General features: G+C 43.6%; 2 protein-coding genes across 3 annotated transcripts in view; one reads left to right on the top strand and one right to left on the bottom strand.

The window, feature by feature from the left end:
• SLC25A15 (solute carrier family 25 member 15) overlaps positions 1–4,229 on the top strand; it is a 39,403-nt gene extending 35,174 nt beyond the window's left edge. For both annotated transcript variants that reach the window (XM_070471304.1, XM_070471305.1), the window contains exons 6-7: positions 84–242; positions 1,659–4,229. In XM_070471304.1, coding sequence (XP_070327405.1) covers positions 84–242; positions 1,659–1,783 — 284 coding nt within the window. In that variant the 3' untranslated portion in view covers positions 1,784–4,229. The remainder of the gene's footprint in view (positions 1–83; positions 243–1,658) is intronic.
• Positions 4,230–6,547: 2,318 nt separating this feature from the next.
• Positions 6,548–24,509, bottom strand: part of LOC110140415 (phosphatidylinositol 3,4,5-trisphosphate 3-phosphatase TPTE2-like) — a 49,396-nt gene continuing 31,434 nt past the window's right edge. The window contains exons 17-22 of the mRNA XM_070471303.1: positions 23,503–23,583; positions 22,077–22,182; positions 13,675–13,766; positions 10,164–10,259; positions 8,805–8,875; positions 6,548–6,805 (exon numbers count right to left, since the gene is read on the bottom strand). Coding sequence (XP_070327404.1) covers positions 6,703–6,805; positions 8,805–8,875; positions 10,164–10,259; positions 13,675–13,766; positions 22,077–22,182; positions 23,503–23,583 — 549 coding nt within the window. The 3' untranslated portion in view covers positions 6,548–6,702. The remainder of the gene's footprint in view (positions 6,806–8,804; positions 8,876–10,163; positions 10,260–13,674; positions 13,767–22,076; positions 22,183–23,502; positions 23,584–24,509) is intronic.

The following is a 24,509-nucleotide window of genomic DNA, read 5'->3' as shown; positions in this document are numbered from 1 at the left end:
GCAGCCGCTGCTGCACTGACCTCTGGAAATGTCACATCACCTGTGCTCAAGACAAAATACCAGTTGCTCATTTTCTCCTCTAGGCCCTGTCCCTTTGATGTTAAGTGGTGGATTTGGTGGAATCTGCCTGTGGCTTGCTGTTTACCCAGTGGATTGTATCAAATCCAGGATTCAAGTTCTTTCCATGTCTGGCAAACAGGCAGGATTTATCGGAACCTTTATAAGCATCGTGAAAAATGAAGGTGAGTCTGCCATTGGCCGAACAGAGGTGGTGTGTACAGAGAGCAGTCATTTCACCGCTAGTCTTGTTGAGGTTGATCACATGGATAATGGCTTTTATTTCCCCCACCTCATAACCTTTTCTAACTGTGTATATAACCCACACTTGTGGATTTGTTTTCAAACCCCTTTCTTTAGGTTCTTTCATTATTCTCAAGAATGTTTAAAGCTCCTGGCTCCTAACCTCTGGGCCAGGATTTTTTTTTTTTTTCTAAATAGCCTGGAGAGAATTTTTAAAGTATATACTTTTGTCTAGGAAGATGGATGTTTCGAAGTTAGCACCACTTGTTTTAAGCAATATTATCAGGAGCTGAGCTCTAATGGAATCGCTAAGACATTTCAAACAGTGTACATCCTTAATACTAAGACTTCTGGAATGAGAAAGGCACTAAGCAGTTTCTGAAGGTTATTTGCTATCAGGTTTTGGTTATACAGGAGATATATATATATATATATATATATAAATAAATATATATATATATATATATAAATATATATAAATATATATAAATATATATAAAAGACATTTTCAAGTAGTGGTTGTGTAAAGTCGATTTTATGCTACTAGTGAGTAAAGACCTGTCCTTCTAGCATTCACTATGCATCTTAAAACTTGGCACGTACACATCTCTTGAAAGCGAGCACAGTAAATATGCAGAAACTGATTTAACCCCAAATAGAGCACAAAACGTCTATTACTAATAGTAACCCCCTTTTTTTTTTTAATTTGGCTTCACCAGGTCTCAGTTGCAGCATGTGGGATTCTTCATGTGACATGCATGTGGGATCTAGTTCTCTGACCAGGGATCAGACCTGGGCCCCCTGCAATGGGAGCGAGGAGTCTTAGCCACTAGACCACCAGGGAGGTCCCCAGTAACCCCTTTTCAATTTGCAATTTCACTTTCATAGTTTTACAAAGTACTTAAACCTCCCTTATCTGACTGGATCTTCAGAACTGCCTTGGGCAGTACTGATACTAGAAACCTGATACTAGTCAGATTTCTGACCTCATCCACATTCTTTCTCCTGGCCTCACGGTCTTCGCCCCCACGTGAAGCTGCAAAGCCGCTGCCATCTGTGACTCTGGTTGCCTTCTGTCAGCCATGTGGCCCCGCTCTGCCACATCCATCTACCAGGAGTTAACAGGCACGGGATTGGTGAATGTTCGCCAACTTTACTGAGAGTCCTGCCCTTGCCCTTGTTTCTACTAGACTGTTTAGTTCCATTAGCTCAGGGAAACCTGCTCCATAACTGTTGGGTTTTAGCTCAATTGTCTGGATTTGTAAGTGTAAACGTATCCATGCTGTGCGGGTTCGTGGGATATCTGCAAGAAGTGGGGGGTGGAAATCACAGTCTTTGATCACCCCTTTGTGTTCTAGGAGTACTGGCCTTATATTCTGGACTGAAACCTACCTTGATTCGCGCATTCCCTGCCAACGGGGCCCTCTTCTTGGCCTATGAATACAGCAGGAAGTTGATGATGAACCAGTTCGAAGCATACTGAAGCATTGCAGCAAACCTCGATCCAAGTGCAGGCATTTGAGGACTGCAGTTCATCTCAGGGTTTCAAAGAGTACAAGACCAATGTGGAGTTATTTTGATTTCATGCAAATTATTTTTTTTTTGTCTTCCATTCTTCTACCTTAAACTTTATAGAAGAGCCTCTATTTTATAGCATATAATTTCTGCCCATAATTGTATTGAAATAAAGTTGCTGCTCTTGTCCATGGTGGGACATGCAGGGTAGGTGGGCTGCTGGTCTGAGGTTTACCTAATCTGGAGGGCTGAGTAGAGCTATATCAAGGGCTTTTGCATAAACCTGTATGTGTCCATGAAGTTTAGATGGTTATGTGTTGTGAGTGAAGCAGTGTAGTTCCATGTTTCATCTCAGAGTGCATTAGGACAAAAAAGCCCTGAGGTAACCATGTTTCATGAGGATGGTTATAAATGTGTAATCCATTCTAGATGTAGGGTCTCTTAAAAAAAAAAAAAAAAATATATATATATATATATGCTTAGCACGTACACTATACTAAGTGGGTACAGTTTTTAAAACGTTTTCCTGTGGTGCTTGAAAACTTAAGATGTCCTTCTAGATTTTAAAAAGGAGAATGTACTCACATACTTTCACGTTCTTGACTGACATTTCAGAGGAAGCATAGTGGATTCTCCTAGGATGCTCCTCTGTGGGAACAGTGCCAATCATCTAACTGGTAGGACCACATTCCGCGCCCCATAGGGCTGGGTGTGGCCCGGAGCCTTTGGGAAGCAGCCCGGGGCGGCTTCTCCTCCCTCCTCGCCCAAGGGACTCCCGTCTGCTGGGCTTGGGCTAGATGAAGGGGCTGAGGGGACGGCTCGGTGAAGCTGGTGGCTGACAGCGTCCCTGAGCTGCTTTCTGCCTCTGGATCCTGGCCTGGGTGGGGTTGCAGGGAGTCTGTTGGACTCTCTCTCCGCCTTGGGCCACGCCCTCCTTTGCCTCCGCCAATCAGAAGCCCTTCCAGGGAGCAGACTGCGGAAGCCGAGAGAGACCCTGGCTCTGCATCTAACAATAGGATGCTCCTGGGCGAAGCGCTGTCCTTTCAGACATCCTTAGGACTTGCCCTCTTCGTGAGGGGTGTCAGGTGAGCTGGGCTGAATTTTTGTCTCACGATCCCTCACTTCTGGTCGGGCTTTTCCAGCATGAGAGCGTTTTGACTTGGGCCTCTGGCCGTCATGAATTTCAGCGACGTGGTCTCTGGGGTGTGACTTGATCAATGAAACAAGTCATTTTATTAAACTATGCCGTTTGTCTGCACTACTCACAAACCCTAGTTCATTGGGTTTCTACAGGCTTGGGAGGGGCAGCTGTTCTCTGTCGTCTGGTGTAAGGGAGCTGCCCCGTCCCGGTCCCAGGACCACCCAGGGCTCTGATGCTGCTGCTGCTGCTGTCACGTCAGTCGTGTCCAACTCTGTGCGACCCCATAGACGGCAGCCCACCAGGCTCCCCCGTCCCTGGCTCTGATACAGAGGTCTTAATCGGCCTGAACAGCTGAGGTGTTGTTAGTAACCGTCCTCAGCTACTCGGCCGTATATCTGTCCCTGGGGAAACCTAGTTTCTGCAAGCTTTTGTTCTCCCTGAAGCCTTGATAGTGACTCTACCCACCTGCCAGAAACTAGGAGGTCAGGAAGGCAGGATGCTCAGCGTTGTGCCCGACAGGGTTCATGTTACGCCTGGTCTTCCATTTGTCTTTTCTTGAAAAGCATTTTTCTACCTACCTTTTCTCCATATTTAAATGGTCAGTAGTTACTGCGTAGTGCTTCATCTAGACAGGCCTGGACTGAAGCCAAAATAGCAAACGGGACTGGCTCCCCCAGGAAGAGGCTTCCTCCAGAGCCCACTGGCGGTACTCCTTCTCCTGTGTTGTCCTGCAAAGATGTAACTGAACTTCTTCAACAGAAACCATCTGAGGCAAGTTAAGAGTGAATGGAAGTAAGGAATGGGAACTTAAGTCAGAACTGTGTTTTTGTTTGTTTTGTTTCATTCTATCTGCTTAACTCATGGTTCAGTATTTAGGTACAATTTGTACAATTTCAGGTGTGTACTCCAGACAAAAATATAGTAGCTTGAAATACTATGTTTAAAGAAATTCTTGTGTTCTGTCATTAAATTATTTGCCTAATAGGTGACTATATGATTTACGTACATACATGCAAAGAACCAACTGTCAGGAATGCTTGAGTCATGTATGGTGATATTTCAAGGTGGTGGTTTTATTGCAATTAGCATTGTTCTTTGTCAACAAAATTCTTGATGTAAAACAACTACTGATAAAAATCCATGTTATCTATACACTGCAGTGATGATGAAACTTGGCCCACAAAAATTACTTTCCCTCCACCAGGCTGTGGATGTGATGTGATTGATTTGCCAGGATGCCATGCTGTTTTTTAAAATAAATTTCTTGATACAAGTTTGGATAGTTCTATTCCAGGTCAGTAAATTTCTTTTTGGCCACACCGCGCAGCTCATGGGCTTTTAGTTCCCTGACCAGGGATTGAACTTGTGTCCCTTGCATTGGACACACAGAGTCTAAACCATTGGATTGCCAGGGAAGTCTTTCCAGGTCAGTAAATTCTATTCAAGAAAGTCAGTATCGTCTGATATGCTCTAAGTTTCTCAAGTTGTTTAACAAACTATTCGCACTGGGTTCTAGGAAAGCAGGCCTGCAGGTGGTCCTCAGCAAGTTCTCTTTATGAGCAAAAGCAGTATCAGGTGACCGCTCATAGTTGCCAGAAATTTTGATGCACTTGGGAGGGTTAGGAAAGAAAAACCCCCAACTGAAATCCCTTCTATTTCAAAAATCAAACTTCTGAAAAATTGGGGTTCCCCAACTTTTGCCAGTATTAAAGCTAGATCTTACTCTCCTCACTTTTTTCCTCATCCACCTAGGCCTGCCAGCTGATCTTCCTCTGCAGATGATGGCTGCAGGAATTTCAAAGGAAATAACCTGTCCTTACACGTTTCTGTAACCCAAACTACAGGGAATAATGGAGACATAATGTGGGAGGAATTTGAAAGCCTTTTTGTCCAAGATCAGTTCCTCCAAGGGGGTGGGGTATTGGGGGGTGTGCAGGGAGAGGGGAGGATGATCGTTTTTCCAGCTGGGCAGCTACACTGGCAGCTGGGACCCTTTGTGGGCTGTTTCGAGGGGAAAAGAAGCACCTGCAGGGCCTTCCATGCCACCACGTGGCAGCTCAGAGGTCTCCTCCCATCTCTGCTCGGTTGGCAGCCACCAGCCCTCCTCTGTAAACTGATGGTCTAGTCTCCCTCAAATACTGACTGGGGCTGCCAGCCTGACTGGTCAGAGTGCTGTTCCAACACTGCTTCATCGGAGTGGACTGCCCCAGCCCCCCAAACCTTATTTGTGGCTGAGATGGTAAAGAATCTGCCTGCAAAGTGGGAAACCTGGGTTCCAACCCTGGGTCGGGAAGATCCCCTGGAGGAAGGCATAGCAACCTACTCCAGTGTTCCTGCCTAAGAATCCCCATGGACAGAGGAACCTGGCAGGGGTCGCAAAAAAGGGTTGACTTTTTGCATACATGAGGTCACAAAAAGACATGACTAACAAACACTTCACACTTTTAGCAGTGTCAGGTTTTTAAGGAATGGGTATTCTTTGTTTTAGCAGAGGCGCAGGTGCTCATGAGTGCTACCTTTCATCTGATAAATTCAACCAGGGCTAGATTGTTGAGAGCCTTGCCAATAAAAGGAAAATTGCTCAGATAATAAAGCCAACATTGAACTGTTTTCAAGAACAATTATGGCAGTGAAGGTACTTAGAATAAAATAGCACCTGGTATATTGGAGGGACTGATGTTGAAGCTGAAACTCTAATACTTTGGCCACCTGATGCGAAGAGCTGACTCATTTAAAAAGACCCTGATGCTAGGAAAGATTGAGGGCAGGAGGAGAAGGGGATGACAGAGGATGAGATGGTTGGATGGCATCACTGACTCAATGGACATGAGTTTGAGTAAACTCTGGGAGTTGGTGATGGACAGGGAGGCCTGGCATGCTGCAGTCCGTGGGGTCGCAAAGAGTCGGACACGACTGAGCATCTGAACTGAACTGAACCAAAGAGAAAATAGTAATTCCCTGTGGACACAGGGCTAACCAGTGTCTATAATGAAAACTTGACCTTACTTCAAAGTTCTCCAAACTTGGGTGAAGCTGGTTGGGGGCAGGAGTGGTGGATTTTCAAATCTAGATTGCTCTAGGCAAATGTTCCCTTTGACTTCAGTAATGACAGACAAAAGCAGAGGTTACCGAAGATTCTTTTACCCTCCCTCGATGCCCTGTGTATAATTAAAGGAAGCTTGCCAAGTTCTGTGCGGTGGAGTTAAAAAAATAAATAAAACCGTGTTGGGTGTGGGAGGCTGCTGGTGTGAACATTTCTCTGGGTTTTAAAATAGTTTTTGCTGCCATTCTGATCATTGTTAATAGTTTGTAAGTCAAAGAAATTACCTTCTAACATCTGAAGTTACAGATGTAAAACAAAGCAGGGAATAAATACTTGTCCAGAAATATATAAGTAAATGAAACAAACCCACAGTATTAGAGGAAACTGCAGTCTTTAAATCTTATTTTGGTGGGAAAGTTTTATTTGTAAGTTCTTAAAAGTGATAACTAATGTTCTGTGTCCTGTTTCAAACTTAATTCAGACGAAAACTGTGATGTATAGACCTTCCAAAAAAAATAACTGCCATTGACATTCTCCCTTGTATATATTTAATAGATTTCTCAAAAACATATGTACATGTATATAAATATAAGCATATCAGCAAGAACATAGGTTTAAAAGATATAAATATGTAGCAAGGATTGGGAAGAACATGATTCTAGCCTAGAAGGGGAACTATACTTAATCAGATACCAGGAACAACTTAAATGTCATCAAAATATACCTCGACTGCAAACTCTGGACTGTAAGTTTTCCATGCTTTTATTTTATGGGGATTATCCAATTCACTTCTTGATAGATAAAGCCTAGAATAGAAAACAAAAAATTTTTTTTTACATTTTATTTTCAGGCTAACAGAAAAGCCATGCTGTAGGGCACCCTTGATTTAAAGCCCCACTTGCTGGCCACCATCAGTCTCAGCTCCTTTGCATCTAGTTGGCTTTCTAAGCTCAACTCTCTATTAAGAGACAAAAATATAATAACCTCGAGTAACAATGTGTCACTCATTCTTTTAATATTGCCTTTGGAATTAACATCTGTATTTAATGAATTGCTCTGTGACAAATCAGACTGGATGTGTATTAAAACCCAGTATAAACAAGTGTCTTTTAAATTATGAAGTGGGCATTTTGGATGAATTAAGTCTCGTAATACAAACAGCTCCACCCAGTAGTATGGAAATCTAAGTGTTAAATCCTGAGGAACTCTATAAAAGTGAGGAGAAAAGTGATGGAACTTGTTGCTTCTCTAATACAACCATGGTGTTTTAAAGGAAATAACTGTCCTTCAGCAAGAACTGCTTTGGAGAAGTAGCACCAAATGAAGTTCCACCCAGATGTCAATTTTGAGGGATTTTTGCTCATGAGTCAAAGTTTTCCATCTGTAAACATCCGGGGTGGGGGTGGGAGGGCTTCCCTGGTGGCTCAGTAGTAAAGAATCTGCCGGCCAGTGCAGGAGACTTGGCCAGCCAGAAAATTTAACATTTAAATTTCCATACTACTGGGTGAAGCTGTTTGTCTTACGAGACTTAATTCATCCAAAATGCCCACTTCATAATTTAAAAGGCACTTCGATCCCTGGTTTGGGAAGATTCCCTGGAGAAGGGAATGGCAACCCACTCCAGTATTCGTGCCTAGAGAATTCCATGGACAGAGGAGCCTGATGGTTATACAGTCCATGGGGTTGCAAAAAGTTGGACACAATTGATCACAAGCACATCCAAGGGGAAAAAAAATCTGGTAAAGTTCCGTCACATCTAAAGTTCATTCTATCGAAATCCACTGAGTGTGTGTGTGAATTGTAGGTGTATTGTTGCCTTCCTGGAACTTGAGGTGGGATGGGAGGGCATCCACATTTGAAGTAAAGGCTAGAGTTGTATGTCAGGAGAACTGTCAACTCACAACCACTTCTTCAAAACTCCTGTACAATTTTTTGAATATTGTTTTCCCTTGGATGGGATGGGATGGTGATACCATCCCATCAGCACCATAGGACATGAGAAGTGGGGAACTTCTAGATGTAGGAATGAGGTTCAGATAGGATAGAGGTTCTTTGCCATAATCTTCAAATCAATAGATTATCCAATTTAGTTATTAGAACATTTTTTATGGGAGACTATTCATAATTTTTTTTAAGCTGTCTTCATCAGTACTTACTGTGGTTTATAACTTCAGCCATCAATATAGAAGTGTAAAATAGAAGTATGTCAGCCAGCTTTCAAACTAGCCGAAGCCTCCCTGGGTGATGCCTTACTGTGGTGTAGAATATGATGCTGGTTGGTCATCAGTAAATCAGCATGTACTGAGGACCTGCCATATTGAGGTGCTAAACAGATTCATATTGAACTTTCATGGGAAGGACTTGTTACCAGTCAAGATCTGGTTATAGGATATTTTATAACAGTCCTACGGCATGGATCTTGAGGATAATGCAACAGTGGATCTCAAGAATAGCCATTATTTTTTAAAGAACCAGATCACAATTAATAAGGCAGTAAAAACAGGGACTCAAAAGAATTTTTGGTATCTATAAATTGGGTTTGAGTAATTAGCAAAAGACTTGTCAGGGACTTCTCTGGTGGCCCAGTGGTTAAGAATCTGCCTTAAAATGCAGGTTTGATCTCTGGTCGGGGAACGAAGATCCCACATGTTAGGGAGCAGTCCCATAGGTGGCAACTAAGCTTGTGTGCCACAATTAAGACCCAACACAGCCAAGTAAAATAACTTTAAAATAAAGGCTTGTCATTACCCCTTATGTAGTCATTGGAGACTAAGCTGTTTCTACTGAATTATACCATGGCCATACCTGTTATTTTGTATAAAAGACATATGGAACCAGAAGAAGAATGCACAGTTGTCGTAGTATTTAGGAAGAGCCTAAAAAGACATGGTTTAAAACAATTATTAGTTCTTGGTATCCATGTAACTGTGAAAAATAGTCATTCCAAAGGGATTAAAATTCCTTCCTTTATTCATTTGTGTGTTCATCAAATAGTTGTAGTTATTAAAATGCAGCACTTCTAGTCAACATTATACTCAAGACACCAAGGAGGAGACTTTAAGAGATTACCATTCCTTCCTCTTGCTGTTTCTGGCAAAATTTTCAAGGAAATGTATTCTGTCTATGATAGATATTTATAAATTTAGACACTGGTATTTTAATCTGGTTTGGATAGTGCTAAACAGAATCTACTAAGGATTATGCTGATTTCTGCCCCAGTGTATCATCCATTTTTACAAAGAACAGCTACATTAGATAATTAACCACTATCAATAATGATGATAGAAATAGCTAAAATTTCCAAAAGGGCTTTCACAACTCATGGGCCTGAAAATCACAGAGGCCAGACAAAACCAACATCCCCACACTAGCGCTTCTGCTTAGAGACCACTAATTAAGAGAACTCAGACTGGCTCCATTACTCGAGGGGAACTTTCCAGGTCACTTGCTTCAACACATTTACCACTTCAAACTTAGTAAGTTCTCCCCCAACAGGGAGCAAGCGGGGCATGAAGGAAATAAGCTTTAAATTGAGCAACACAGTTATCTGTTGGCAGTTCTGGTTGATGATGTTATAGGAAAATGAACTAGCAATTGAGGCTTAGAAGTTTATTATATACAGAATATTGCCATATACAGAATAATCAGACATTTGCTAACTGGTCAACATAATTATACCCTCATAATAATGTAATGACAGTGGCAGACATTATATTTCATAAATATTGGATTAAATATACTATTTTAAATGAATTATACATCAATTATGAGGAAAGCAAAACCTTCCTCCCTTAAAGTATTTTGTAAGTTATGGGGAGAAATGTGTTTTAAAGATACAAAGCAAAAATATGATCACTGCTATGTAGTAAGACATACGTTGTTTTGTTTTTAACATCCTGGTTTTTGTATTTCTCTCTTGCTCAAAAATGAACACATGCAAATTGTATAGAATTTAGAAAACAAGCAAAAAAGGTTTCCTTACATATTTTCTTATTTTAAAAAATTCTTTATAGTAATCTGACTTGTTTTCTTCCCCTCCCTGACTTGGGGTTGACATCACCTGTCATCTCGCTTATTGGGAATTATAGTCAAGGAAATTCCAAATCAGAATCATTCACAAGACTAGATGAGATGAATAGCATAGGTTGTTTCTTGATTACTCACCGAAGAAGAGAAAAATTTCACTTTTACCTCATCATACAGAGGTGGGCAGTTAGAGAGCAAGATTATTACTCTGTCTGTTTCAGCATCATGAAATATCTGGATGAACACACAGAATTCAGAATTATCAACCTGATAATGAGACAACAGTGAAGTTCATGTTCACTTATTGCAGCTTCTAATATTTAATCAAGTTCTCTTGGTCTCATAGTTCAGTGACTACATGTATAAATATGAACCTTTAAAGTTGCAATACTGTTGTTCACATTTGTAATAGGCCAGTGTGGTTGAAGGTTATGGTGCAGCACTGTTGAAAAGTAAAGTGTCCAGTTTTCCATTAGACTTCAACCAAGTTAACATTCCTGTTGAATGTCTATCATCTGATTTTCATATGTTGAGAATACATTAGAAGTTCAATTTTAAAGCTAGTAGGCACATTCAAAGAGCAATGCCTAATGGATCACATTTTATAAAAGATGTATTTGCTGATGGGATTATTGGCCTTGTCTGTAGCAGACAGCTGGATGGAATGACCAAGGCATAGGCCAAGTTTCTGGAATGAACAACTTTGATGCGATACTATTTCTTTGTTCCTGATACACCCTTGGGTGAGGATGGAACCCACAGTGGGAAAGGTCTGTGCTCGGTCCTGTGAAAAAAAGTACAAAAGGAGGTGCAGACTCTGATGATGCTTCAGGGAGTTAAGCACGCAAGGAACAATAGCAGAATGGCAGGTAATCACGTGTCAAGCTGGATGATAGAGAGAGGGTGCCGCTGTGGGCTGCAGGGAGGTTAACGGAGGTGAAGGATGAGAGCGCTTCCCTGAGGAGGCAGACGCCGAGCTGCGCACGGGAGGATGTGTGTCGGTGAAGAGGGTCACCGAGGCAGGATCAGATGGTGGAGTAGGAGGGTGCCCAGCTCACCGGCCCCCACGGATACAGCAAAGCTACAACTATCTATGGGACGACTCCGCGAATGACCTGAAGATAGCAGGACAGCTCTGCTATGACTGCGGATATGAAGAGGAAACCACACTGAGACAGGAGGGCAGAGATGGGTGGTCTTAGCAGACCCGTACGCCCAGCGTGACTACTACCCACACGCAGGAGGGGGCTCACCAACACGGAAGTTCTCCCGCTGGAGAGGAAGGGTTCAAGCCCCTTTCATCAGGCACCCCAGCTCTGGGGAAGATAAGCCCCCAGAACATCAGGTTCTAAAAACCAGCAGGGCTTATATCCAGGAGAGCAGGAGGGCGGTGGGAAATGAAACTCCTGCTCTTCTGACCAGAGACTTATTAATATATCTTCTGCTACCTAGATGTTATTGATCAGAGACGTTTCAGTATTCACTTACATGACAGGTCACCTGCCACAGGCATTAGTTATCTGCAGAAATCCCCCAGTCGATAATGCGTTAAAGGGCCTGTGCATAAACTCCCTCACTAAGAGCCCCATTGCAGAGGCTGTACCTCAAAAGGTGCCCTGGCCATATGTGAAGTGCATGTATAAACTTCAGGGTGAGTGCCACAGGGGCAGAAGCTTCCTCTGGAGAACAAAGTGCTGGCAGGCATCGTGTAAAATATTCCCCCTCTGCCTAGCTGGCCCAGCATGGCGGGTGCCATTTCAAACATCTGCCATCTACCTGGCTAGCAGCATGTGCCCCGCCCTGGTGTTCTCTTGCAGACCTGCCCTGCCCCACGTGATCACCCCAGCTGGCAGTCCTCCAAAGCATCTCCCACCCTAGGGGACCACGCTCATCACAACTGCATCTGCCACTGTCGTGGCTGGGCACCAAGCCAGCCGCACTGAGGCCCGCCCTGCCCACTAGTGAACCTGCAGCAGGCGTGGGCAGGCCTCAGAGGCAGCCAGCGTGGGCGCCAGCGCCATCCGCTCGTGAGTCTGCAGCAACAGTGGTGCCACACAACAGCTGGGCACATGCAGCCCACAAGAAAAATTCCCTGGCTCCGATGGTGAGCCGGGATTGCTCTTCTGGGTCCCATAGGAAACCTCCTACCTAAGGCCACTTTTTCAAAACCAGATATTGGTGATCCACCTAATACATAGAAACAAACTCAGAGTCAGGGAAAATGAGGAGATGGGAACATGTCCCAACTGAGAGAAAAAGACAAGACCTCAGAAAAAGAACCAACAAAATGGACATAAGGAATCAACCTGATAAAGTACTCAAAGTCATGCCCATAAGGAAACTCAGACTTGGAAGAAGAATGAACACAGGAAGAACTTCAACAGAGAGAGATTAAAAAGAGCCAATCAGAGCTAAATATAATCACTGAAAGTAGCAATACTTATACCAGACAAAACAGACTTTAAAACAAAGACAGTAGAGCAGCTATGTGTAAAAGAACATTTTCTAACACCCTGTGCAAAAATAAACTCAAAATGGATTAAAATCTAAATGTAAGACCTGATACTATAAAACTCCTAGAGGAAAACACAGGCTGAACACTCTTTGATGTAAATTGTGGCAGTAATTCTTTGGATTCCTTGGATCTGCCTCTTAAATGAAAGGAAACAAGCAAAAAGAAATGAATGGGACCTAATTAAACATACATGCTGTTGCACAGCAATGCACACTATTGACAATATGAAGACAGCCAAAACGGAGAAAATATTTGCAAAGGATTTGACTGATAAAAGGGTTAATATCCAAAGTATATAAGCTCCTGCAACATTAAACAAAAACAAAAAACAAAAACAAGCAACCTAATTTAAAAGTAAGCAGTAAACCTGAATAGACATTTTTCCATCAGACATCCAGATGGCCAACAGGCACATGAAAAGATGCTCAACATTGTTAACCATCAGATAAATGCAAACTAAAATCACAATGAGCTATCATCTCAAACCCATCAGAATGGCTACCATCAAGAAGACTAACAAATGTTGGTGAGGACGTGGAGAAAAGTGAAACTTCAAACACTGTTGGTGGAAAAGTAAATTGATGTAGCCACTGTGCAAACAGTATGGAAGGTTCTCAAAAAACCAAAAATATAAAACTATGATGCAGCAGTCCTCTTCTTGGTATATACCTGGGAAAAAACCATTAATTAAAAAAGATACATGCAGCCCAATGTTCATAGCAGCCTTATTTACAACTGCCAAGATATGGAAGCAGGTGATTTTCATGGGCATTGAAATTTCAGAATCAGTGCCATATAATACAGTTACCAAGAAGAACAGGACATGGCTAAAAGTGACAAGAGGCACGAATTTAAAACTCTGATAGGTTTCTGAGAACATGCTTAGCATCTGTGGAAAAGTGAAGGGCAAAGCACCATTCTGAACCAAAAATATATTCTGGAAAACACCCTGAAAACAATTTTGAACAATCAGTTTAACTCTTGACTCACATCCAAACCCAAGGACAGCAAGTGGAATGGTAACCAGAAAGCAACATGGCCTTTCCCTGTGGTGATAAATGGTTTGGGGAGGTCAATGTGCTGATTTGAGATTTAAAACAAACCAGACTTTTCAGTTCACGTGCTTTCTCTTACCCTACAGTTTTTGGAAGCAGAACAGAAAAAGACAGTCTTTCGTTGCATTATTATTTGTACTTTTAGATCATGTCCATTGCCTTTTCCAACACCTGAATGAAATTAAAAATTTAGACCGGTTAGAGCAAAGATCAGAATGTCTAAAAATCAACAATATGGATTAGAAAGAGAAAAAATGAACCCAGCTAACAATGCATTAATATTGAATCATTTGGATCTTGCCTGAATTTTGTCTTTGAAAGACAAAGCTTCGATCCAATTCTGTCCCCTAAGGCAGAGCTTATAAGGCTAAAGGGAAAAAAAACCAAAAAAACAAAAAGGACACAGTTCAGCTTCTAAGACTTAGAATCTTACTGCTCACCTATCTAGCAAAAAAAAAAAAAAAAATTAGGGAAGGGGACTTGAAACCTTTCTTATTGATGTGTAGCTTTCTTCAGACTTCCAATCATGATGTTTCTTAATAATAAACTAAAATTCCTTTTGCCTTAAGTCCAGTTTATGCAAAACACAGGATAGCTATATCCAAACATTCCTGCTGTGTTCAGTATATATTTACAGACAAATGGTTTTTTGCCCCACTCTTGTTTTTTTTTTCCAATTTAACTGACCAACTTATTTTAGTATTTCCTCAAAGAGTTGGTTTCTCAAGCCTCCAATTAGTTTTCCTTGCTTTTGTTTCAACCCTGCATATTTCACTTAAATATGCACAGAACCAAAGGTATAGAACTAAAACAAGTATTCTAACAAAGTCATTTATCTATCATTCTTGATTATTTTCTCATATTGTTTTATGTTCATTTAATTTTGTTCTCACTAACACTGAATTATTCATTTGTCTTTAGGAGTCATGGCTTTACCTCAGTTCTCTCTGTCATATCCAGCTGCAGACTTGTTTTGACTAATATTAATTAGAATTCAGGAAATGCAGAGCTAAACGTTAAGATATTTATCAAGCGACAAGGGCATTGTTTTATGAGCTTGAATCCCCACACATTAAAAACTTTTAAAATACTGTAAATATATCACATGATTTAAAAATAAAATATAAAGAAGACGAAAAGTCTCCATTTCACCTATCCCCCACCTGTTTATTTTGCCAGCCCCAATAGATAACCCTTATTATTTAGTTGTTGTTTTTTTTTTAGCTTCTATTTTTATGTATGTATAATCAAATATATTTTCTCCGAGTTTTATATGTTTTACATGTGTATATACAGACAAACAGGGCTTCCCTGATGGCTCAGCACGTTAAAGAATCCAATGCAGGAGATGTGGATTTGATCCCTGTGTTGGGAAGATCCCCGAGAGGAGGAAAAGGACAACCCACTCAAGGATTCTTGCCTGAAAAATCCCTTAGAGGAGCCTGGTGGGCTACAGTCCAAAGTATCACAATGAGTTGGACATGACTGAGCAACTAAGCATCATACATACAAACATAAATATATGTATATATATATATTGTTTTACAGAAATTGTTGCATACCATAGCACTGTCCTGTACTTGCACTTTTTTAACACGTCAAAAATCTTCTTTAACTTATTAAAAAAAAAAGTCAATGTTGTAGCTGATTCAAAGCACTGCATTCACGGGCAGATAAGGAATGATGAAATTAATTTACAAATAGATAAAAAACAGGTCAACAAACAATTGCATTCTACTAGACACATTTAATTTGCATTTCTATGCCCCAAATAATTTGCATTATTATCAGTTTCCTATGACTTCAGTTCAGTTCAGTTGCTCAGTCATGTCTGACTCTGCGACCCCATGAATCACAGCACGCCAGGCCTCCCTGTCCATCACCAACTCCTGGAGTCCACCCAAACCCATGTCCATTGAGTCAGTGATACCATCCAACCATCTCATCCTCTGTCGTCCCCTTCTCCTCCTGTCCTCAACCTTTTCCAGCATCAGGGTCTTTTCCAATGAGTCAGCTCTTCACATCAGGTGGCCAAAGTATTAGAGTTTCAGCTTCAACATCAGTCCTTCCAATGAACACCCAGGACTGATCTCCTTTAGGATGGACTGGTTGGATCTCCTTGCAGTCCAAGGGACTCTCAAGAGTCTCCTCCATACCACAGTTAAAAAGCATCAATTCTTTGGCGCTCAGCTTTCTTTATAGTCCAATTCTCACATCCATACATGACCACTGGAAAAACCATAGCCTTGACTAGACAGACCTTTGTTGACAAAGTAATGTCTCTGCTTTTCAATATGTTGTCTAGGTTGGTCATAACTTTCCTTCCAAGGAGTAAGTGTCTTTTAATTTCATGGTTGTAATCAGCATCTGCAGTGATTTTGGAGCCCAGAAAAATAAAGTCAGCCACTATTTCCACTGTTTCCCCATCTATTTGTTATGAAGTGATAGGACCAGATGCCATGATCTTAGTTTTTTGAATGTTGAGATTTAAGCCAACTTTTCCACTCTCCTCTTTCATCAAGAGACTCTTTAGTTCTTCACTTTCTGCCATAAGGGTGGTGTCATCTGCATATCTGAGGTTATTGGTATTTCTCCTGGCAATCTTGATTCCAGCTTGTGCTTCCTCCAGCCCAGCGTTTCTCATGATGTACTTAGAGTTGTAAAATAGCTTAAAGACCGTGAGCAGTGAAGACAACCCTGGAGAAGACAAAACCCTAGAGAAGATACCGTCTGTCACTTTTTCCTGACAGTCCCCCCACTGTCTCTCTGTTATGATCATAATCCCAAAGGAAGATGATTATTTAGAGTTTTTACAGGGTTTTGTTCCCTTGTTCTTTCATTTGATACTCCTCTGCCTCCTCATTGTGTTTAACTTGCTCTGTCTCTATGAAATCAGGTGAATCAGTTACTTATCCTGGTCTTGAAGGTGTATCCTTGTGTGGAAGCATCCCTACCCAGTCTAGGTGTGCCCAGTGGCTTTGGTGGGACAGCTGGACCTGAAGCGAGCGTGGGTCCCATCTCCCCCTGAGATGCTCTGGCTGTCACCACCTTGGTAGGAGGTGGGGCTGGAGATGGAGGGGCTACAGCCAGAGCCAGGCGCGACCTTGTGTGTGTGTGAATGAGTGAGACGGCAGTCTTCACCTTGGTTCGGGACACATCAGGGGCTCCAGGGCTTGTGTGCATTCATACTAAATCGTTTCAGTCATGTCTGACTCCTTGTGACTCCATGAACTGTAGTCGGCCAGGCTTCTCTGTCCATGGGATTCTCCAGGCCAGAATACTGGAGTGGGTTGCTTCCCTTCTCCAGGGGATCTTCCCAACCCAGGGATCGAAGCCACGTCTCTTATGCCTCCTACAGTGGAGGAGTTCTTTACTGCTAGTTCTTAACCACTAGCACCCCAAGGGCTTGGGGCCACAGTTCTATGCTGGTTTCGAAAGGCTGGGTTGGGCAGAGAGGTTGGTGCCTCACTTCTGGGCTGGCTTCTCTCTCACCAGCAACGTCAGTCACTGCCCTGGAGTAGCTTTGCTCCTCCTCAATGTGGGCGGCAACAGAGTACTGGCCAGGGTTGCCCTCTCCCCCGGTCAGAGTTTTCAGGCTGCTGCCTCGGTTGGGATGGCATGTTAGACACCACTTTGCTCTTTAAGAGCGGGGGTCTTGGTGTTTCACAGCCTCCCCTCAGCCCCACCGGCTTTCAGACCTGCTGCTGCTGCTGCTGCTGAGTCGCTTCAGTCGTGTCTGACTCTGTGCGACCCTATAGACGGCAGCCCACCAGGCTCCACCGTCGCTGGGATTCTCCAGGCAAGAACACTGGAGTGGGTTGCCATTTCCTTCTCCAATGCATAAAAGTGAAAAGTGAAAGTGAAGTTGCTCAGTCGTGTCCGACTCCTAGCGACCCCATGGACTGCAGCCTACCAGGCTCCTCCATCCATAGGATTTTCCAGGCAAGGGTACTGGAGTGGGGTGCATTGCCTTCTCCGTTCAGACCTGCTAAGAGGATACAAAAGTGTGACTGACACTTAGCTAATGTAGAATCAGATGCATCTACGCATTCCAGCACCATTTGTGTTCTGGTATGTGAGTTACCTTTCTACTAACATTTTCAATTCCAGAGACCACAGTGATTTATTTTCAAGCTATACCATTCCACACACAGACTGCAGATGCAGGATGACTGTGTAATGATGTGGTGAGTCAGTCAATTTGAAGCTGACAGAATATCATTAGCGTTGCTTTAATAGGATTTAATAGTTTTTTTAAAAAACTGATCCCCAGGTAATGACTAAAGATAACTAAGTTAATACTGAATTTTGCATAGAATGGTAAATTGCAAATCAATAAAACCACTAATAAAAATAAAATATTTCAAAAAAACACAACACCCCAATCAGCCAAGGGGACCCATATTCCTGGTGTCTGACTGCAGAGCTGGGGTGCAGCTCAAATCCCTCAGTCCTCCGGGAGAATCCCCAAGCCCATGACACCAGCCCCCTCTTCTTCTGGGTCTCCCACCAAGGGTGCAGGTCTCAATCAGATTGCTTCTCCTTCCTTCCTGCCAGACTCCAGAATTGTTTTCTTTACAGACTTGGCTGTAGAAGAGTTTACCTACCCCGGATCACTCCACAAGGAGTTGTATTTTTGACGTGTTCCTGGTGGGGGCTGGGGGGCAGGCAAACTCAGCACCCTCCTACTCCACCATCTTAATCTCCCTCAAAGGAGAGAATTCTTATTCCAAACGAAGGCTGGTGTCCCTGGGTTTGGCCTGCTTATTTACGTGGGTGCAGCAAGAATTTTAGCATGCCAGGCATGCCTTCTTAAGTTGGCACTGCTAGCTAAGTCCCACACCACAAGAACAGCTGCAAAGGGCACAAGCTTCTGTCTGGAAGCCTCTATGAGGGGTCTCAAAGTAGACTTTTAAAATCCACTACTTTATGTTAGCCTGAGAAGTAAACTGAAAGTTGCTCAGTCTTGTCCGACTCTTTGTGACCCCGTGGACCATACAGTCCATGGAATTCTCCAGGCCAGAATACTGGAGTGGGTAGCCTTTCCCTTCTCCAGGGAATCTTCCCAACCCAGGTATCGAACCCAGGTCTCTCGCATGGCATGTGGATTCTTTACCACTGAGCCACCTGGGAAGCCCTGAGACGAGGAAACTAAACCCATAAGTCTCTCCACCAGTTTTTGCCCTTCAGTGCTTATAAACTTGCATTAGTTCCAGATCTACACTTGACAGTTTTAACAGCATCTCCACAGAGGTTAAGTAAAACTCAAAATATTAAGAGCCATCCACGGTCTTAGATATCAGAATGAGACAACCTCCGAAATGCTAGAACTTGTTAAAACCATTTTCAAGCTTAGCATTTTGAGAAATGACTCCTCATGGTTCATGTTTGAGCAATCCATCAAAACTCCATCAGACTAAATGCCTATTTGCCTGTTTGGAATAGCTTCATACTCACAGAGGTGTGTATAGATACTGTTACAGGCATACCTCAGGGATACTGTTGGTTTGTTTCCAGACCATTACAACAAAGTGAATATTGCAATAAAGCAAGTCACATGAATTTTTTTTTTTTTCGGTTTCCCAGTGCATATAAAAATGTATATGTACACTGTACTGTAGTCTATCTATGTCTAAAAAACACTACATACGTTCATTAAAAAAAGACTTGATTGCCAAATTGCTAAAAAATGGTAACCATCATCTGACAAGGCAGAACTGTCACAAAACTTTAATTTGTTTAAAAAAAAAAAAAAGCAACATCTATGAAGTGTGATAAAGAAAAACACAACAAAATGAGGTCTTCCTGGATTCTCATCATGAACCAAGAGGGCCCTGAGGGAGATGAGACATACAGGTACAAACCAGGCTCTCACGCCGCCAACTTGGTTTTACGGCTGAGTTTAAAATTCCAAGAGAAAGCAATTGCTCCATCAGCCCCCTGTGTTGCCTCCCACACTGCAGAGGAGAGCAGTCTGGCTCTTCTGCAGAGAACAATGCGAGTGACCCACCCCTGTCCCCTCCCGCCCGCGAGCCTGGCTTCACCCCAGGGAGGTCTGAGGGCAGCTGGCATTCCAAGTGAGGCTCCACTCCAACCAACCCTGTCCCCCCTTCATCACACACACATGACACAGTCAGAATGGACCTGTAGAGAACTCTGTAGCCTACAGAGCCTCCTCACAAACAGTTACTCCTTATACACACAGGCAGGCTTGTGCTGGAACAGGCTGGGTCTCCAGGGTCTGCCTGTGTAATGCTTGTTTGCAAATCTAGACCAGAACTGCCCACAGAACCCATGCTGCTGGGTTGAAGTCTGTTTCCAGAAGCCAGAGACCCACGTGACCTGCTTGTGGTTGGCCCTCACAACTCCTCACCACCACTAGGAGGTGGTGGTGGTGACGTGGGGGGGGTGTGGGTAGGGAGGGAGGAATATAGAAAAAATCTGAATAAAAGCTTTTCTATTTAAATAATTGTAATTGTTTTTAACTGCATAAGTTTTACATATATTTCGAAGCAGTCTCCTATTTCTGAAGAATTGGATGAAGCATTAAAAAAATGTCTAGAGAGTATTTTAGTGAAGTATTACTGGCTCGGTCGTGTCCGACTCTTTGCTACCCCATGGACTGTAGCCCACCAGGCTCCTCTGTCCGTGGGCTTCTCCAGGCAAGAATACTGGAGTGGGCTGCCATTTCCTCTTCCAGAGGATCTTCCCAACCCAGGTATCGAACCTGGGTCTCCTGGCACTGCAGGCAGATACTTTACCATCTGAGCAACCAAGGAAGCCCTGATACTGGGGGAAATTGCAGGTAAAAGGAGAAGAGGGTGGCGGAGGATGAGATGGTTGGATAGCATCATCAACTCAATGGGCATGAATTTGGGTGAACTCTGGGAGACGGTGAAGGACGGGGAGCCCAATGTGCTGCAGTCTCTGGGGTCGCAAAGAGTTGGACATGACATAGAGACTGAACAGCAACAACAGAGAGTGTTTTGTGCCACTCCTCAGAGGACTGAGAACACTGGACTGTCTGCGTGGAGACTAGCACCCTGGCCCCACACCACCCAGGAGAGTCCCGCACCACCGGATGCTCCTCAAGCTGGTGATGCTTTCAGGGATCAGAGCCAGAAACATCCCCTCCTGTCACACCTCTGGCAGTGGGGGAGCCCCATCCCTTCCACTGAGGGGTCCCCATCTCCTGCCTCCCTGAGATTGAGCTGTGCAGGGAAGCCAGGCAGGTGAGAGAGAAATAAAACATGGGGCTTGACTTCTATTCCTCTCCCGCTCCTTCAAGTCCCAGAGATGGATGAGCCGACCAACTTCCCTGTCTCCAAGGGCGATGGCAGGTCCCTGTGTTTCTCCTTACATTCTTGAAGCAGGTATGGTCAGCTCTTTTGGAATGTATAAGGATTTTTACTCCCAGTGAGAACTGGTAAGAGCTAGGGTAGAGAGAGACAGGCCCCCAGAGACCAGGTGTGTCCCAGCCCTTTTCTGTGTTCCTGTAGGGTCGGGAAAGGAAGACCCAAGTGCTGTCGCCCCAGGAAACTTTTCAACACTGCTGTCAGCTCTCCATTCATGTACATTCCTCTCCTCTGCTTACCACTCACGGGCTCCAGAGAAACACAAGCTGGGGGCCTCACCCAAAGTAGTTCTTGGGAGTGGTTTGTAAAAAAAAAAGAATTGTGGCAACAAAATGCATCTGCTGTTCAGGTATTTAAGACATCCTGATGGAGTTTCTGGGGAGAGAGGGCTATAGGAGAGGAGGGTGGGTAAAGGGAGAAACTTTTGATGGTGAGTAGAAAATCAAAGAAAACCAGGTGATGAGGGAAAAAAAAGGAGGATCTCTGAACGGAGAAGGAGAGAATGATCCAGGGATGTCTCTGCCAGGGCAAACCCTGAGCCAGAGATGAGGTGTGAGAAAGAAGCGGTCTCCAGCCTCACAGGCCTGTACTCCATTTAATCTCAGAGGTCCTACTCTGAAAAGGACACCCTGGGCTGAGCCCAGAGCTGCAATGAGAATAGGAGAAAGGGAAGGGGGTGGATGGAGCCCCTCAAACTGGGAAAGGAAAGGAGAGGACATCTGAGTGGTGGCAATGTGGCCATAGGGCTTCCCAGGTGGCTCAAGGGTAAAAAACCCTTCTGCCAATGCAGAAGACATGAGTTCGATCCCTGGGTTGGGAAAATGCCCTGGAGAAGGAAATGGCAACCCACTCCAGTATTCTTGCCTGGGAAATCCCATGGACAGAGGAGCCTGGCAGGCCACAGCCCATGGGGCCACAAAAGAGTCAGACACGACTCAGCAACTGACAATGTGGCCACAGCAGTACAAGGCAAATGGGCAATTCCAGGGGGAGGAACTTGTACGTGAGGCTCCACTAACAGCTATCAGCTGGGACTGTTTGTGTAAATAACTGTGAGAAAACCCTCCCAACGAGTAAGAACACTGGCCCTCCTGCCCAGTTCTCCAATTATACATACAGCACTTACCATGAATTGAATAAATCACGATTTTTTTGATGGTGAGTTTTTTTATTGGAGGAAGAGTCAAATTGTAGATATTTTTCACCATTGCAAAATATTCAACGAATCTATTCTGCAAAACAACAGAGGTCTCAATTTCAATGGAGGTGAAAATTCTAAGGTCAGTATCCTGATTTTTTTAAGGAAAGTAATGGATGACGGAAACATTGACTGGGGGCCTTTAGATAAGGCGTTGTTGTCTCCTAGCTGTATATCAACCTTAGGGGGGAAAATACTGAACTAAAAGCAACAGGGCAGGAACAAGAAATGGGCCCAGTGTTCTGAGAGGCAGCTGGGACCAAGAGCCACTAACCAGAACCAACAAAAGAGCTACGACAGCATCACAGCAAGATGCAGTTAACTGCAAATGTAACAGACCAGTAGAAGGTAGGAGCTTTGTGGTGGCTGAGTTAAAGGATGGTTTGTGCTTTGCAGGGAGAAGGAGTAGCTCATCAGATAAGAGAAGGGAAGATGTAAAAACTCAGGGGAAGACCCCCCCAGGCCAGCAGCACATACGCATTCTTCTCCAGTCCCAGTCAGCAACCAGTTCCCCACTGTCCATTTCCCCAATCCCATTTTTGCAGCAAAGCCCTGTGAATTCTCTTAGCCTAGTCCTTCTCCTATAGCAAGTCGCTCACAAGGGCTCCGCTTGAACTTTTCTTCTAGAAGTCAAAGAGTTCTAGCATGGAATCAGCTGGACTGAAAAGTTCACAGGCTCTTCCCCACTCATTGGGAAATGTTAGTAAAATTAACCACCATGCTCTCCATTGGAAAGGGCCAGTCAAGCTCTTAAGTCAGGGATGGGTGAAATGTGTGTAGTGCATGGGATGACCCACAAAGCAGGGCGAGGAGGAGACGGTGTCTGAGAATTACCGCCACACACACAGGGCATCTGTGTGTCGAGCCTGAGAGCTGCAGCTACTGAAGCCCAAGGGCCTAGAGCCTGTGCTTTGCAATAAAAGAAGCCGTCACAATAAGAAGCCCATGCAATGCAGCTAGAGAAAGCCTGCACACAGCAAAGACCCAGCACAGCCAAAAATTATTTTTAAAAAAAGGGTGGGATGTTTCGAGAGAACAGCATGTATATTATCTATAGTGAAACAGATCACCAGCCCAGGTGGGATGCATGAGACAAGTGCTCGGGCCTGGTGCACTGGGAAGACCCAGAGGAATCGGGTGGAGAGAGAGATGGGAGGAGGGATCGGGATGGGGAATACATGCAACTCCATGTCTGATTCATGTCAATGTATGACAAAACCCACTGCAATGTTGTGAAGTAATTAGCCTCCAACTAATAAGAATAAATGAAAAAAAAGAAAAGAAAACCAGGGAGATAGGTGCCAGTCTTAACCTAATTACCCAGAGTGACCCCTTTTAAAGGAAGAACACTTACCTGAGAAGGAGTCTCTATTCCCTGAAATTTACTGCTTGTGGATTTATCTGTTCGCCGTTCTCCAAAATAATACAGGCTGTCCTATAAAAGAAGGGACAGTCCAGTCATGGGTCATCTGCACTTTCCTTTCCTGTAGAAGGCATTAGAAAGTTTCTAAGGACATGTGATTTCCTAAGGTCAGCGATCTCTGGTCAGAGGCTACCCAAAACAACAGAACTAAGAAAGACATATCAAGGCCTACTTTCATTCAAAGATTCATAAAGACAGGGAATTTTAGAGCTGGAAAACTTCAGAGATAATCTGGTCCTTCTTCCTATCTTACTATTTTACAATGAGAAGATTAGGACCAAAAGAAAATCAAGTGACCTGCCATGGAGATGTATGCAACTGGTCAGTCAAAGACAGCACCGGCCTGAGCACTGGACTCTGGCTCTATCCAGGGCTTCAGACCAATGGCTTTCAAATTTTTTCTATTTCTTTTTCTTTTTCTTGGCTGCACACCATGTGGGATCTTAGTTCCCTGACCAGGGACTGAGCTGTGCCCTCTGTGTTGGAAGTCTGGCATCTTAACCACTGGACCATTAGGAAAGTCCTCAGACTTTTCACTTTTAGAGCTACAATCCACATCCATAAACCTGGGAGATACACACACCCTCTCTCTCCTGAACACACAACTGAAACAAAAGTTTCACAAAACAATACTCACCTTTTCTAATCTATCCCATCTTATAGGTAGATTTGGTTGCAAGTCACAACCCATTGAGCTGATTTCATAACTCACTGATAAACTCTGATCCACAGTGTGAAAAACACTGTCCTAGATCATCCATTGTCCTAACCTGTGTGTCTCAAATTAGAAGCAAAGAGGAGGTTGGAATCAGAGCCCTGGACCCAGCACATAACCCTCAGCTTCTCTTATCTGGGCAGCAGACCAAAAGAGGCCCAGAGATGCTGGGAGCATGCCCTTCTGTGTAAGATCACTGCAGAAAAAACAGAATGAGAACCCT

The sequence above is a fragment of the Odocoileus virginianus genome, chromosome 8 (assembly GCF_023699985.2).
Source record: "Odocoileus virginianus isolate 20LAN1187 ecotype Illinois chromosome 8, Ovbor_1.2, whole genome shotgun sequence".
In the NCBI taxonomy this organism is placed as follows: Eukaryota; Metazoa; Chordata; class Mammalia; order Artiodactyla; family Cervidae; genus Odocoileus; species Odocoileus virginianus.
The sequence above is the reverse complement of the archived record's forward strand: the minus strand, read 5'-3'. Positions and strand labels throughout refer to the sequence as shown.